This window comes from Rhinoraja longicauda, chromosome 26, assembly GCF_053455715.1.
Source record: "Rhinoraja longicauda isolate Sanriku21f chromosome 26, sRhiLon1.1, whole genome shotgun sequence".
Taxonomy (NCBI): Eukaryota; Metazoa; Chordata; class Chondrichthyes; order Rajiformes; family Arhynchobatidae; genus Rhinoraja; species Rhinoraja longicauda.
Window position 1 is genome coordinate 205414 of NC_135978.1, and position 17629 is coordinate 223042.

General features: G+C 48.3%; 1 protein-coding gene across 8 annotated transcripts in view; it reads left to right on the plus strand.

Moving 5' to 3' along the window:
* synrg (synergin, gamma) overlaps positions 1-17629 on the plus strand; it is a 135904-nt gene that overhangs the window by 109553 nt on the left and 8722 nt on the right. For 6 of the 8 annotated variants that reach the window (XM_078422723.1, XM_078422727.1, XM_078422728.1 and 3 more), the window contains 3 exons: positions 9379-9527; positions 14334-14444; positions 15123-15155. In XM_078422723.1, the coding sequence (XP_078278849.1) occupies positions 9379-9527; positions 14334-14444; positions 15123-15155 (293 nt within the window). The remainder of the gene's footprint in view (positions 1-9378; positions 9528-14333; positions 14445-15122; positions 15156-17629) is intronic. The other 2 variants (XM_078422724.1, XM_078422731.1) reach the window with 1 other exon arrangement.

Genomic DNA, 17629 nt, shown 5'->3' on the forward strand with positions numbered 1-17629 from the left:
ACCCCAATCTTACTCTCCCCACACCCCCCCTTTCCCCACGACCTCCCCTTTTCCCAGTATCCCCATTTCCCCCACCACCAAGCCCCCTCCAGAAGACCCCCGTTGTCCCCCTCCCCAGTCCCCATTCTCAGATCCCGCCACCATTCTCTCTCCCCCAGACACACTCTTACTCTCCCCCCTTTCCCCAGCACATCCCTTTCCCCTACTCTCTCTTGCCCCCAGCACCAACAGGTCCGGGGGGGGGGGGGTGGGGAGCGCATCAGTGAAAGGTCCGGGGGGGGGGGGGGATAGCGGGGAGAGGGTCTCCCGGGTGTGGGAGAGAGGAGAGAAGCAAGGGGAGAGAGGAGAGGTGAGCCCATACGCACAGACGCACAGCAGCGCCACGCTGAAAGCCTTCAATAAATCAGTAGGAGGGAGGTTGCGCGAGCTTTTTGACGTCACACGCCGGGTTTTTTAAATTTTTTACTAAAACCTCTGTAACTTAAAAAATACGCGACCGAATTAAATAAAAACATCATTTTCGGGAAGCGTCCAGCGGTGTGATTAAGGCGGTGCAAAAATCGTGGCGCTACGGTTTACCGTTTTCCCGAAATCAGCCAAAATCGCAGACATACACACGCTGAAAACTAAATCCGCACCACAGCGCCCCCTTCTGTAAAACCTTCGATAAATCAGGGGGGCAGCGCTTTAAAACCTCTGTAACTTTAAAAATATACGACCGAATTAAATAAAAACATCATTTTCCAGCAGCTGTCCGCGTGGTGATTAAGGCGGTGCAAAAATCGTGGCGCTACGGTTCACCGTTTTGCCGAAATCAGCCATTAGGAGGCAGTGATCACAACATGATAAGTTTTACTCTGCAAATGGAAAGGCAGAAGGGAAAATCGGAAGTGTCGGTATTACAGTATAGCAAAGGGGATTACAGAGGCATGAGGCAGGAGCTGGCCAAAATTGACTGGAAGGAGGCCCTAGCAGGGAAGACGGTAGAACAGCAATGGCAGGTATTCCTGGGAATAATGCAGAGGTTGCAGGATCAATTTATTCCAAAGAAGCGGAAAGGCTCTAAGGGGAGTAAGAGACACCTGTGGCTGACAAGGGAAGTCAGGGACAGCATAAAAATTAAGGAGAGGAAGTATAACATAGCAAAGAAGAGTGGGAAGACAGAGGATTGGGACTCTTTTAAAGAGCAACAAAAGTTAACTAAAAAGGCAATACGGGGAGAAAAGATGAGGTACGAGGGTAAACTAGCCAATAATATAAAGGAGGATAGCAAAAGTTTTTTTAGGTACGTGAAGAGGAAAAAAATAGTCAAGGCAAATGTGGGTCCCTTGAAGACAGAAACAGGGGAATTTATTATGGGGAACAAAGAAATGGCAGACGAGTTAAACCGTTACTTTGGATCTGTCTTCACTGAGGAAGATACACACAATCTCCCAAATGTTCTAGGGGCCGGAGAACCTAGGGTGATGGAGGAACTGAAGGAAATCCACATTAGGCAGGAAATGGTTTTGGGTAGACTGATGGGACTGAAGGCTGATAAATCCCCAGGGCCTGATGGTCTGCATCCCAGGGTACTTAAGGAGGTGGCTCTAGAAATAGTGGAAGCATTGGAGATCATTTTTCAATGTTCTATAGATTCAGGATCAGTTCCGGTGGATTGGAGGATAGCAAATGTTACCCCACTTTTTAAGAAAGGAGGGAGAGAGAAAACGGGTAATTATAGACCAGTTAGTCTGACATCAGTGGTGGGGAAGATGCTTGAGTCAATTATAAAAGACGAAATTGCTGAGCATTTGGATAGCAGTAACGGGATCATTCCGAGTCAGCATGGATTTACGAAGGGGAAATCATGCTTGACAAATCTACTGGAATTTTTTGAGGATGTAACTAGGAAAATTGACAGGGGAGAGTCGGTGGATGTGGTGTACCTCGACTTTCAGAAAGCCTTCGACAAGGTCCCACACAGGAGATTAGTGGGCAAAATTAGGGCACATGGTATTGGGGGTAGTGTAGTGGCCTGGCGGAGGCCAGAGAAAAGGCAAGACGCCAGGCAGTGTTTAGTAAGATTCTTTTATTAGGCTGTGAGCTCCTGCCCACAGCGTAGTTCTCCTAGGGATAAGATACGCCTTCCCTTGGTCTGGCTTTTAACCCCTTTCGCCTGTCCGTCACGTAACGAGGGGGCTGACCCAAGGAGTGGCCTGATCCGCCACAGGACCCCCCCCAAGAACCGGAGGTACAAAACGGACAGGAGGGCGCACGAGGCGACCAGCCCGGGTGCGCACCATGACCGGCGCAGGGACCGGCGACTGACCGACAGGTGGAGGGGTCGTAGCAGACACTGGAGGGGGTAGCTTGGACGGGGGGCGACCGCGCGGGCGGGGCTGTGCAACCGGCACCGGCCGATCAATGTCCACGTGTGCCGGCTTCAGCCGTGCGACCGAAACAGTCTCTCTGCGACCCCCCATGTCCAGAACGAATGTGGCCGAGCCGTGTTGCAGGACCCGGAAGGGGCCCTCGTACGGCCGCTGGAGAAGTGATCGGTGTGCGTCCCTGCGCAGGATCACAAACTGGCAGTCCTCCAGAGCGGCAGGGACGTGTGGCTGGAATGTCCCATGACGTGACGTGGGCACAGGTGCCATGGCCGACCACAGTTCCGAAGTGAACTGTGGCCCCCGGTCGGATGTAATGTCCAGTGGCACCCCGAACCGGGCGATCCAGTGCGCCGCCAAGGCCCGCGCGCAGGTGGCCGTCGAGGTGTCTGCCAGCGGAATGGCCTCCGGCCACCGCGTGAAGCGATCTACCACAGTGAAGAGGTGGGTCATGCCCCGGGACGGCGGCAGCGGCCCCACGATGTCCACATGAATGTGGTCGAAGCGCTGCCGAGGGACACGAAACTCTTGCAGAGGCGCACGCACGTGTCGCTGGATTTTTGAAGTTTGGCACGGGATGCAGGTGCGTGCCCAGTGTGCGACCAGCTTACGCAGCCCGTGCCACATGAAACGGGAGGATACAAGGGCCACCGTCGCCCGAATGGAGGGGTGAGACAGCCCGTGGAGCACCTCGAATACCCTGCGACGCCAGACGACAGGGACGATGGGCCGCGGCAGGCCAGTGGAGGTGTCGCACAACAGTGTTGTATCCCCGGGGCCACAGACAATGTCCTCCAGCTGCAGGCCGGACACGGCTGTACGATAGGTGGCCATCTCCTCGTCCCCCAGCTGTGCGGCTGCTAGGGCGGAATAGTCGATCCCCCCGGCCATTTGTAGGACGGCGTGGATCGCGGGTCTAGACAGGGCGTCGGCCACCCTGTTGTTTTTTCCCTCCACGAACCGAATTGAGGTGGTGTATTCCGACACATAAGCCAATTGTCTCTGTTGCCGCGCAGACCACGGATCCGAAACCTTGGCGAACGCAAAGGTGAGTGGCTTGTGGTCTGTGAATGCGGTGAAGGGCCTCCCCTCTAGGAAGTACCGAAAGTGGCGTACCGCGAGGTAGAGGGCGAGGAGCTCCCGGTCGAACGCGCTGTAATGCCGTTGGGCCCCGCTGAGGTGCCTGCTAAAGAAGGCGAGTGGCCGCCAACACCCGTCGATGTGCTGCTCTAGCACCGCACCGACCGCCACCTCAGAAGCGTCCACGGTCAGGGCAGTTGGGGCATCCTCCTTAGGATGGACGAGCATCGTGGCCCTGGCTAGGGCCTCCTTAGCCTGCTCAAAGGCCGCTCCTGCTTCGTCGTCCCACTCGACCTCCTTGCGGCGACCAGCCATGAGGTGGAAGAGTGGGCGCATAGTTCTGGCCACCGACGGCAGGAAGCGGTGATAGAACGAGACCATCCCAACGAATTCCTGCAGGCCCTTGACAGTGGTCGGTCGGGGGAAACGGCGGACAGCTTCGACCCTGTCCGGAAGAGGTACCACCCCTTGTGGGGTCACCCGATGGCCGAGGAAATCGATGGCCGTCACCCCAAAACGGCACTTGGAAGTATTGATTGACAACCCGTACTCGCTGAGGCGTTTACACAGCTGGCGGAGGTGGGTGCAGTGCTCCTGCTTCGAGCGGCTGGCCACGAGTACGTCGTCCAAGTACACAAAGACGAATTCCAGGCCACGGCACACACAGTCCATAAGCCGTTGGAAGGCCTGTGCGGCGTTCTTCAACCCGAACGGCATCCGTAGGAACTCGAATAGGCCGAACGGGGTGATGATGGCAGTCTTGGGGATGTCATCGGGGTGGACCGGGATTTGATTATATCCACGCACAAGGTCCAGCTTGGAGAACATGGATGCTCCGGCCAGGTGGGCATTAAAGTCCTGGATGTGCGGAACCGGGTACCTGTCGGGAACGGTCGCGTCATTTAAGCGCCGATAGTCCCCGCACGGTCGCCAACCCCCGTCCGCCTTGGGGACCAAGTGGAGTGGTGACGCCCACGGGCTATCGGAAGGGCGCACGATGCCCATTGACTCCATCTGACGAAACTCCTCTCGAGCTAGACGGAGCTTGTCTGGAGCGAGGCGCCGCGCTCGGGCGTGCACGGGTGGCCCGGTGGTGGGGATGTGATGTTGCACCCCGTGCTTGAGAGCGGAGGAGGAGAAGTGGGTTTCCACAATGTCCGGGAAGTCCGCCAGGATGCGCGCGTACGTCGCATCCACGGACGACAGGTGTCCGACGTTGGGGGAGACCGGCCTCAGCGTGCTGGAGTGCACCAGGCGCTGCCGCCTGACATCCACGAGCATGGAATGCGCCCGCAGGAAGTCGGCGCCCAGCAGCGGCTGGGAAACATCGGCAATGATGAACCGCCACGTGAACCAGCTGTCGCCGAAGTTAAGGGCGAGCTGGCAGACCCCGTAAGTGTTGATGGGGCTACCATTCGCCGCAGTGAGGAGGGGGCCGTGTTTGCCCGTATGGATATCGGCGGTGGAAGGAGGTAGGACGCTCACCTCTGCTCCAGTGTCGACGACGAACCGACCCCCGGTGCGGCGATCCCGGGCGAACACACGATGGATCTGGCCGGCCGCCGAAGGGATCATTGACGGCCGGCCCTTGCGTTTCCCGGAAAGGCACAGGGTAGGCGACATTGCTTGGCGTTCGGTCCCCAACGACGGTGATAATAGCACCAGCCGCCTTTGCTGGTGTCCGGTGGTGGTGCAGACTGGGATGCCCACCAGCGACCTCCGGTGGTCTCCAGCGGTATTGGAGGTGGTGCTGCTTGGGCCGACCACCAGCGACCTCTGGTGGCGTCTGGCTGAATTGTCGGCGGGCCGTGCGAGAAGGGCGTGCCGGCACCGGGGTGCCCGATGGCGGCCAGATTTCGCCGCGGGGGTCGCCCTGAAACGGGGTCGACGGCGGCCCCAGCTTGCTGTTGGCCTTCCGACGCCGCGGAAAAGACGGCTAGGGCTGCCAGGTCCTCCCGACGGGACATCCAGATTTGATCAGCGCGCTCGCCCAGCCGCTGCGTGTCGGTGAAGGGGTCCTCAGCGAGCTGAGAACGGAGGTCGACCGGGAGCTGCCGCAGGTAGGCCTGCTTGAATAAGAAACAGGGGGGGTGGTTGCCCATAGGGGCGAGCATGTCCTCCAGAAGGGCCGACGGCCGTCGGTCCCCGAGCCCCCCCTGGCTCATAACGCGAGTTGCCCTCTCGGCGTCGCTGAGGCCGAACCTCCTGATAAGGAGTTCTTTAAGGCCCTTATATTTGTCATCCGCGGGGGGGTCATTAAGGTAAGGCTTTACTCGCCTTGCTGTCGCCTGGTCCAGGGCGCCGACGACATAAAAGTACTTCGTCAAGTCGACGGTTACCCCTCGCACAGCAAACTGTGCCTCTGCCTGCTGAAACCAGACCTCAGGCTCTTCGGTCCACAGGGTCGGGAGTTTGAGGGAGACGGCCTCGAGGTCGGCAGGACCGAGGGCGGCAGGACCGGGTTGCACGAGGGCGGCAGGACCGGGTTGTACATTATCGTTTGACATCACTACGTGTGATGTCCGTCGAGGTCACCAATGTAGTGGCCTGGCGGAGGCCAGAGAATAGGCAAAACGCCAGGCAGTGTTTAGTAAGATTCTTTTATCAGGCTGTGAGCTCCTGCCCACAGCGTAGTTCTCCTAGGGATAAGATACGCCTTCCCTTGGTCTGGCTTTTAACCCCTTTCGCCTGTCCGTCACGTAACGAGGGGGCTGACCCAAGGAGTGGCCTGATCCGCCACAGGAGGGTATTGACATGGATAGAAAATTGGTTGACAGACAGAAAGCAAAGAGTGGGGATAAATGGGTCCCTTTCGGAATGGGAGGCAGTGACCAGTGGGGTACCGCAAGGTTCGGTGCTGGGACCCCAGCTATTTACGATATACATTAACGACTTAGACGAAGGGATTAAAAGTACCATTAGCAAATTTGCAGATGATACTAAGCTGGGGGGTAGTGTGAATTGTGAGGAAGATGCAATAAGGCTGCAGGGTGACTTGGACAGGTTGTGTGAGTGGGCGGATACATGGCAGATGCAGTTTAATGTAGATAAGTGTGAGGTTATTCACTTTGGAAGTAAGAATAGAAAGGCAGATTATTATCTGAATGGTGTCAAGTTAGGAGGAGGGGGAGTTCAACGAGATCTGGGTGTCCTAGTGCATCAGTCAATGAAAGGAAGCATGCAGGTACAGCAGGCAGTGAAGAAAGCCAATGGAATGTTGGCCTTCGTAACAAGTGGAGTTGAGTATAGGAGCAAAGAGGTCCTTCTACAGTTGTACCGGGCCCTGGTGAGACCGCACCTGGAGTACTGTGTGCAGTTTTGGTCTCCAAATTTGAGGAAGGATATTCTTGCTATGGAGGGCGTGCAGCGTAGGTTCACTAGGTTAATTCCCGGAATGGCGGGACTGTCGTATGTTGAAAGGCAGGAGCGATTGGGCTTGTATACACTGGAATTTAGAAGGATGAGGGGGGATCTTATTGAAACATATAAGATAATTAGGGGATTGGACACATTAGAGGCAGATAACATGTTCCCAATGTTGGGGGAGTCCAGAACAAGGGGCCACAGTTTAAGAATAAGGGGTAGGCCATTTAGAACGGAGATGAGGAAGAACTTTTTCAGTCAGAGAGTGGTGAAGGTGTGGAATTCTCTGCCTCAGAAGGCAGTGGAGGCCAGTTCGTTGGATGCTTTCAAGAGAGAGCTGGATAGAGCTCTTAAGGATAGCGGAGTGAGGGGGTATGGGGAGAAGGCAGGAACGGGGTACTGATGGAGAGTGATCAGCCATGATCGCATTGAATGGCGGTGCTGGCTCGAAGGGCTGAATGGCCAACTCCTGCACCTATTGTCTATTGTCTATACATACATATATATTAACAAGATCTGACTTTTAATAAGATAGATAGATAAATGACCTGGACATAAATGTAGTAGGAAGGAACTGCGATACTGGTTTAAACCGAAGATAGACAAAAATTACTGGAGTAACTCAGTGGGACAGGCAGCATCTCTGCAGAGAGGGAATGGGTGATATTGCAGGTAGAGACCATGAAGAAGATTATCCAACTTCACCCCTTCCCAGATTGATCCCTGGGATGGCGGGACTTACATATGAGGAAAGACTGGATAGACTGGGCTTGTACTCGCTGGAATTTAGAAGACTGAGGGGGGATCTTATAGAAACATATAAAATTCTTAAGGGGTTGGAGAGGCTAGATGCGGGAAGATTGTTCCCGATGTTGGGGGAGTCCAGAACCAGGGGTCACAGCTTAAGGATAAGGGGGAAGTCTTTTAGGACCGAGATGAGAAAACATTTCTTCACACAGAGAGTGGTGAGTCTGTGGAATTCTCTGCCGCAGAAGGTAGTTGAGGCCAGTTCATTGGCTATATTTAAGAGGGAGTTGGATGTGGCCCTTTTTGCTAAAGGGATCAGGGGGTATGGAGAGAAGGCAGGTACAGGCTACTGAGCTGAATGATCAGCCATGATCATATTGAATGGCGGTGCAGGCTCGAAGGGCCGAATGGCCTACTCCTGCACCTATTTTCTATGTTTCCCTCCAGAGATGTTGCCAGTCCCACTGAGATACTCCAGCATTTTGTGTCTATCTTAAACATAAATGTAGATGGTTGGGGAATTAGACATAAATGTAGATGGTTGTAGGAAAATAACTGCAGATGCTGGTTCAAATCGAAGGTAGACACAAAATGCTGGAGTAACTCAGCGGATCAGGCAGCATCTCATGAGAGAAGGAATGTATTCCATCTCTCCTGAGATGCTGCTTGACCTGCTGAGTTACTCCAGCATTTTGTGTCTACCTTTGGTTGGGGCGTTAGTTTGCTGTCAACACCAAAATTGGAGGAGTTGCAGACAGTGAAGAAGGTCTTCAGAACATAGTGGTTTAGAGAAAAGAGCGGAAAAATGGCAGATGGAGGCGAACCTGAGCAAGTGTGAGGTTGAATGTAAGGAGAGAGTATACAGTTAATGGGAAGACCCTTAACACCATTGGCGTGCAGAGGGATCTTGGAGTCCAAGTTCATAGCTCACTAAAAGTGGCAGCGTAAGCAGATAGGGTGGTAAAGAAGGCAAACGGTACACTTGCCTTCATTGCTAGGGGCATTGAATATATGAGTCAGGAGGTCATATTGCAGCTCTATAAGACTTTGATTAGACCGGACTTGGAGTATTGCATGCAGTTCTGGTTCCCCCTTTACAGGAAAGAAGTGGAAGCTCTGAAGAGTGTGGAGAGGTGGTGTACCAGAATGCTGCCTGGATTGGAGGGTTTCAGCTGAAAGGAGAAGTTGGATAGATGTGGATTGTTTTCTCTGAGACATTCGAGGGTGAGGAGAGAGTTGATAGATGTTTATATAATTGTGAGAGGCAGAGATACGATAGACAGAACATTTTTCTCATGGTGAAAATGTCCAACACTAGAGGGAGTAGTCACACGGTGAGAGGAGGAAAATATAATGGAGATGTGCAGGGCTAGTTTTTTTACACATTTTACAATGTCTGGAACACATTGCTGAGGGTGGTGATGAAGCCAGATACGAAAGTGGCATTTGAGATGCTTTTAGATATTTATTGATCTGTTGTGCTACTGCAAGCAAGAATTTCATTGTACCGTAAAACAGTCTTGACTCCTTACTGACCATTCCTCAGCCCATTGCCCAGCTGATCATGATCTTATTGTCATTTTTAATGTAATCTTTGATAATCATCTTCACCGTCTATGATACCAGCCACATTAATGTTATCTGCAAACTTACCAATAATAATGCCATGCATTCTCTTCCAATGATGTTGAACATGTTTCCAGATAGCTGGGAATTGCCAAATCTGCAATTTCTATTGAGCATTACAATTTCTATTATCAATCCATCTATTTATCTGATATTTTGTGCATTAAGTGGACAGTGTGCCTTCTTTTAATAGGGGTAATAGAGGTGTACAGAGTGACCAAACGCGTTGAGCTTGGAATCAAAGCCACAGCTGTGTGTAATGAGAAACTCCAGTTACTGATGAAGGAAATCGAGAATATTTGGAGCAGTCTCACAATATTCATGTCGCTCACTCCCCTCACGGTAAGACTGCCTCTGTATTTTGATCTGAATTTTCAAGTCTGTCATTGTTATTTTTGAACTTCCATTATATACCGTGATATTACAAATATCAAAGCTGTTCAAAAAAGAAAGCCTTTAATAAGGTGCCACCGTTAGGCTGCTTCGGAAGATGAGAGCCCACGGTATCAAGGGCAGATACTCGTGTGGTAGCAGGTTGGCTGGATGGCAAAAGACAAAAAGTGTCAATAAAGGGAGCTTTTTCTGGTTGGCTGCCAGTGACTAGTGGAGTTCCGCAAGGGTCGGTGCTTGGACCGCTACTCTTCACGTATATCATATCATATATATACAGCGCGGAAACAGGCCTTTTCGGTCCACCAAGTCCGCGCCGCCCAGCGATCCCCGCACATTAACACTATCCTACACCCACTAGGGACAATTTTTACATTTACCCAGTCAATTAACCTACATACCTGTACGTCTTTGGAGTGTGGGAGGAAACCGAAGATCTCGGAGAAAACCCACGCAGGTCACGGGGAGAACGTACAAACTCCTTACAGTGCAGCACCCGTAGTCAGGATCGAACCTGAGTCTCCGGCGCTGCATTCGCTGTAAAGCAGCAACTCTACCGCTGCGCTACCGTGCCGCCCTATTAGTATATAATAGTATATTAATGATTTGGACGAGGGGATTGCAGGCTTTGTGGCAAAGTTTGCGGATGATACGAAAATAGATGGAGGGGCAGGTAGTGTACAGAAAGCAGGGACTCTGTGGAAGGACTTGGACAGGTTGGGAGAATGGGCAGAAAAATGGCAGATGGAATATAGTGTAGCAAAGTGTGGAGTCATGTATTTTGGTAGTAGGAATAAAAGACGTAGACTATTTTCTAAATGGGGTGATAATCCAGAATTCGGAGGTGCAAAGGGACTTGGGAGTGCTGGTGCAGGATTCCCAAAATGTTAATCAGCAAGTCAAATCGGTAGTGAAGAAAGCAAACTCAATGCTAGCATTTATTATAAGAGGGCTTGCATACAAAAACAGGGATGTAATGCTGAGGCTCTATAAGGCGCTGGTCAGGCCGCATTTGGAGTATTGTGAGTAATTCTGCGCACCATATCTGAGGGAGCATGTGGTGGCCCTGGAGAGGGTCCAGAGGAGGTTACGAGAATGATCCCAGGAATTAGTAGGTTAACCTACGATGAGCATTTGTTGGCACTGGGCCTGTACTCGCTGGAGTTTAGAAGAATGAGGGGGGACTTCGTTGAAACATACAGAATAGTGAAAGGCTTGGATAAAGTGGATGTGGAGAGGATCTTTCCACTAATGGGAGAGTCCAGGACTAGAGGTCAGAATTAATGGACATTCTTTTAGGAAGGACTTGAGAAATTTATTTAATTAGAGTGTGGTGAATCTGTGGAATTCTTTGCCACAGAAGGCTGTAGAGGCCAAGTCAGTGGATATTTTTAAGGCAAGGCAAGTATATTTATATAACACATTTCAGCACCAAGGCAGTTCAAGGCAGTTATGCTTTACATAAAACATTAAAGAGCAGTTAAAAGCAATTAAAAACAGTCATTAAAGAGAATAGAAAATAAAAACAAGCTAAAATAAAAGAAGACAGGTATAAAACACAAGAATAAAAGTTACAGTGCAGTGTAAGAAATGAATCATTATTTGATTTAATAAAAGGCAGCGTCAAACAGAAAAGTCTTCAGCCTCGATTTAAAAGAACTGAGAGTTGCAGCGGACCTGCAGTTTAATAGGTGTTTGTTCCATAAAAACTAATCTTCGAATCAGGGCTATCGTAGGGACTTTATCAAATCCATGCCTTACTAAATCCACTGCCCTACCCTCATCAATCGCCTTCTTCACCATTTGACCTGTCATTTACAAAGCCACACTGATTGTCCCGAGTTTGCCCATTCCCTTCCAAATATGAGTAAATCCTATCTTGAAGAATCCTCCCAAATAGCTTCGAAAGCACTGATGTGAGGCTCATCAGCCTTTAATTTCCTAGATTATCTCTACTTCTCTTCTTAAACAAAGGAACAACAATAACACTCTCCAGTTCACTGAGATCTTACCTGTTACTAGAGAAGTTGCAAAGATTATCATCAAGGCCCCTGCAATCTCCTCAATAACCCGAGATAGATCCCATCAGGGCCTGGGGATTTATCCACCTTAATTCTCGTCAAAAGCCCCAACACCATCACTTTCTGCTCTGGCAAATTAGTATTCTCACCACTGATCTCACTGTCCTCCATGTCCGTCTCTTTGAATAAAGATGCAAAATACTCATTTGGTAACTCGCCTACGACCTCCAACTCTTCCTATATCCTTGAGCAGTCCTACCTTCGCCCTGCAACCCACTTTTTAATCTTTACTTTAATCCAACTCGCCCAAGATCTTTCTTGGGTCTTCCAATCACCCATTTGTGTGTTAAATCTAAGTCCTCTGGATCTAGATTCCCCTACCCCAAGTAAAAGACTGTGCATTCACCCTATCTATTCCCCTTATGATCTTGTACACCTCTATAAGATCACGGCATCGCCTCCTTCACTCCAAAGAAATCGTCCTAATCCTAGTTCAAATCCTAGTTCTAGTTCGGGGTACTGATTGAGAATGATCAGCCATGATCACATTGAATGGCGGTGCTGGCTCGAAGGGCCGAATGGCCTACTCCTGCACCTATTGTCTATTGTCAAACCTTTCTAATAGCTCAGGCTCTCAAGTCCTGGCAACATCTTCATTAAATCTTCTCTGAGTGAAAATATTATTCTTTTACAACTATCTTATACAGCTATTCTTATACAAACCTTCTACAACTGTCTCCGTAATGGCCACAACATCATCGTTCCAAGCACTGATTCAGACTAAGTTCAAGAGACCACTTGAAAAAAACACACTTTGGCCCATCAATTACACCATATTCCTTTACCTCTCCTCTCCTGTCCTTCCTTTGACACTTACTGGTCCTAACCTCAATTTTCCCATGTGTGGGAAAGAACTGCAGGTGCTGGTTTAAGTCAAAGGAGGAAGGAGGGTCTGAAGAAGGGTCTCGACCCGAAAAGTCACCCATTCCTTTGCTCCAAAGATGCTGCCTGTTCCGCTGAGTAACTCCAGCATTTTGTATCTACCCACTATTTTCCCATCACTTTTTCCAATTTCTGATTTCATCATTAGTGAACCTTCCTGCAAGGATATTGGTCCTCCTCTAGTTCAAATGCAACCTCTCCCTCTTGTACAGGTCATCTTTGCCCCAGAAGAGATCCCAATGGTCCAAAACTCTGAAACTCTGCCCTCTGCACCAACTCCTGAGCTGTCCTACCTTCCTATTCCTACCCTCGCTAACACATGGCACCAAAGATAATCTGAAGATTACTACCCTCGAAGCCCTGCTTTTAAATATTTGGCCCAACTCCCTATATTCACTCCGCAAGCCCTCATACCTTTTCCTACCGATGTCACTTGTTGCCGATGTGCACAACTTCCGTCTGATCACCCTCCTTCTTGTTCTTCAGCTGCTCTACGAGGAGTGTGCCCAACACTTGGTCTAGTCATCAAATAAATCTTGAGTGGTTTTGAAATTGTTTTTATTGAATATGCATTGAAGCAGACATTTAAAATGTATGAAATTTACAGGGTTTTCTTTCTGTAAATGCATTCCTTTGGAATGATGCAGAAGGTAAGGAAAATATTTCATTTTGTTCGCAAAATATAATTTGGTAAGTACCTTCCGTACCTGAAACCTCATCCTTAATATGTGAGGCTGTAACTGCACTGTATGTTCAATGATTCAATGGGACTTATTATCACTTGTACATTAGTGCATTAAAATTCTTTTTTGCATTCATTTCAGTGACATTCCTGAATGAATACTTTATTGCCTCATGTGACAAGGCATAGTGAAATTCTTTACTTGCCTCCCCAAGTTATGTAAATGGTTGCCACATAAAGGGCACTTACAAAGTTACAAAGTACCCGCGCCAGGTCCCCCTTTGTTCTCCTCCAGCTCCCTCATGGTGGTACCCCCACGCCGAGTCCTCCATTGTTCCTTCCCCTGGCAGCGACATCCTCACATCCTCACTTCCACGTGCCCAACCTCGTCCATCGGTCGGCGCCATCGTTGACCGCTACACCGACCTCTCCACTAATGCTGCCGGGTCCTCTCCAGAGCCTCCGTGGCACCGACCCAGGGCCCCGTCTACCCAGGGGCCCAGCTGCGGGCCCTGTCTACCCAGGGCCCAGCTGCGGGCCCCGTCTACCCAGGGCCCGGCCGCGGGCCCCGTCTACCCAGGGCCCCCCGCAGGCCCCGTCTACCCAGGGCCCGGCTGTGGGCCCCGTCGACCCAGGACCCGGCCCCGTCGACCCAGGGGCCCAGCTGCGGGCCCCGACGACCCAGGGCCCGGCCGCGGGCCCTGTCAACTCTGTTGGCCACGGGCTCCATCCCGCGAAGCTCCGGCCTCGGCTCCTTCGCAGCCTGCCGGGAGGTGTACAAACATACTAATGAAAAACGTGTAAGATAGCAGACCACACTGAATCAGTATACAAGAGTCACCATTGATAACACAATCAGTTATTTAATAAGAAATTCCCCAACACGTTAGACCAAAACTGGTTGTCACATTATTTACTGAAAGTGTCTGTTTCAATGTATCTGCTAGTAAAATACACAAGAATTGATTATCAGAATTTTGAACAACAGGAAAAGGAATTGCGATGAACCCAACAATGACTATGTGACTATGACTATGTGATGGAAAATCTTAACATTGAATCCATGTTATTTGAATCTGAATTCTATATTTAATCCATTTACATTCATTGCAGCCAGATGAAAACTCCCTGGATTTCTCTTCCTGCATCCTGCGACCTGGAAAAAAAAATGCAAAAGAGTTAGCCTGTGGAGTTTGCCTTCTTAATGTTGATTCCAGAAGCAAGGTAAGCACAGCTTCATGAAGCTCTCTCACATTGCAGCAATTCATTAACTAGCATTGTGATCAGTGATTTGCATGGAGCATATCTAGCTCAGCAAACATCTGCCTGTAGTTATTGATATGTCTCTTTTCCTTCATTAATAAATCAAAGCGTTTTATGATTTCACTCTTTTTCAAGCCGTGGTTACCCAGCATCATTGAGTTACATCATGTACTGCTTGCATCACCCTCCCGGTCCGCCCACACTAATGCATTGTTCATCTCATCCATGTGACCAGGTACATAACAGAGTTCAGGAACTAAATCAAATTCCCTAAAGCTTTAGAAGTTGCTGGACTGGCTATGAAGTGGCTCCTACAGGGAAATAAAATGCCTTGTTTAGTGCCACTCCACTGAGTCCTTTCAGCCAGGGTTAACTCAAGGTACAAAATGCCTTGTTTAGTGCCACTCCACTGAGTCCTTTCAGCCAGGGTTAGTTAACTCAAGGTACAGAATGCCTTGTTTAGTGCCACTCCACTGAGTCCTTTCAGCCAGGGTTAGTTAACTCAAGGTACAGAATAAAAGGAAGCAATGTTGCGGGAGAAAAAGATTTTGAACTGCCATTTAGAAGATGAAATCATTCCACTGATATGGTACTAACCTGTATAACCTGTATACTGACTTCACATCTCACTTATTCCAGAAGGAAGAAAACTTGGAGGATCATCCAAAACAAGTATGACCTTCTAAAAACTATATCTACAATCTGCCAAGTTGCTTTGGAATGGGACTGAATTAAAATTAACTTTAAACTAGGGACTGGGATAATGTTTACATCTCTCCTTTCTTGCATATCACTTTGGGCTCTTGAAATTGTTTTTAAATCTGTTGTCTTCTTCCAACTCCTGGTGGGGTTCTTTCCCTAATGGTGTTAGTTACAATGATGTTACAGTTACAATGGTGGTACAGTTACAATTTCTGAAATGCATGGGGAAATTGGTGATGCATGGACCAAGACCAGGTGGATTTAACATGCATGTTGATGGAAGATAATGCCTTTTACAAATAAAAATTAAATACCTTGCATTTAACAAATGCAGTATATTTTAAGAGAATATACAGTTAAGTGCAGTAAGGTGCTGCTTGAAATTCTTGATTTACATCAAAATGGATTCATAGAACCATATGTGCAGAATCTCTGGCAGAACTGTATAAATGTCTCTCTCTCTAATGATTAACCATTTACAATGTAAATGCTCATCATGCGCCCTGGAACAGTTTAAGTGATTATGCTTCAAAAAATTGTTGATGAATGTAAATCAAGGTTAGTGGTTTATCAGTATTTGATATTTTAGTTGGCCTTGATAAGGGCAGTAGTGAGTGTGTTGATAGCTTGGGGCATTCACTTTAAGCTGGGCATTAAACAGTGACTGGGTAAGAACAGAAGAAATAGGACCAGAAGTGGCCCTTGTAAATATATCACCATTCATCAATAGCAAATCTGATCTTTGATCTCAACTGTTTTCCTGCATGAACCTCACAGCTCTGCATGCTCCTCTAATGCAGACATCTCTCTCAGCCTTGAACGTAATTCATGACTGAGTATTCACTGTTCTCATACAATGCCTCAGATTCACAACATTCTGAGAGAAGATTTGGGGCTAAAATATATTATACCTTATCCAAAAGTACTACTTGCCAAGCTCATCTGCAGGAAGAGAAGCATTCTCACTTCCACTGAACTCAGTGAAATCATTGCAAGTCAACTTACCCAAGTACAAAGAGTATGAACAGCTGGAGCAAAACCAGACTTAAGCAGTGACTCCTCGAGGCTAAACAGATTGCCCAATTAATACAACCAAGGATGACCCTTTAGCTGAAATGTTCAGTGGATCCTGGCTGCAAAGGAACCACATACAAGGCCCCATCATTGGACAGGAATAGAAATAAGAAATGAGAAAAACATAGATTGTAAAATAGATTTACATTTACTTACTGATGTTTATGTTCTCAGAATATCCCAAATCTCTTTTTACCAATGAAGTGTAGTTACTGTAGTGCTCCAGAAAACACTGCTCCCATCAACAAGCATCAGATAATGACCAGATTATTAATCTTAATGATTTTGTAAAACGTTGGCCAGCATGTTGGAGATAGGCCCATTGTGCTTTGAAATAATACCACAGAGTTCTTTATAGTATCTGAGAGTATAGAGGGTCTTTAAGGTATCTTTACGTAGCATTCTCTCACATCAGAGTGTAAATTGTGGTCAAGATATCTTTTGTTCATTTATAAATATTAAATAGATCACAATCACAATATTAAATGTGTGACTATAATTACGTTATTAATCCCTTCCTAGCCAGTTCACAGTATATTCTCTTGCAACAGTTCTTCTTTTAGTCCAGAGTGTTTTATTGTCATATGTTCCAAGACAGAATCATGAAATTCTTATTTGCAGCAGCACACTAGATATGTAAACAGAGTACTCTGTAAGCATCATAATAACAACCCCAAAAAATCATTATATAAAAACAAATAACAAAAGTGCAAAGACTTTTTTTGGAAATCCAACTAGATGATCTCTTTGAGGACTCCAAGAGAAATAATTAATTGGTTTGAAGAGCGAAAACACCTAAATATCATGTGAAACTAATAGGCCTGTCACTTGAGTTGTTAATTCAAAAGACTGTCAATCACAAGCGATCCTGAATATATCGTACAATGCAAAAACAAGGAACTGTAGATGCTAGTTAATACACAAAAGGACACAGTGCTGGAGTAACTCAACGAGTCACGCAGCATCTCTAGAGAACATGGATAGGTGACGTTTCACAGAGTGCTGGAGTAACTCAGCGGGTCAGGCAGCATCTCTGGAGAACGTGGATAGGATAGCAGTAACAGGATTGTTCCGAGTCAGCATGGATTTTACGAAGGGGAAATCGTGCTTGACTAATCTACTGGAATTTTTTGAAGATGTAACTAGGAAAATTAACAGGGGAGAGCCGGTGGATGTGGTGTACCTCGACTTTCAGAAAGCCTTCGACAAGGTCCCACATAGGAGATTGGTAGGCACAATTAGAGCACATGGCATTGGAGGTGGGGTACTGACATGGATAGAAAGTTGGTTGACAGACAGAAAGCAAAGAGTGGGGATAAATGGGTCCCTTTCAGAATGGCAGGCAGTGACTAGTGGGGTACCGCAAGGCT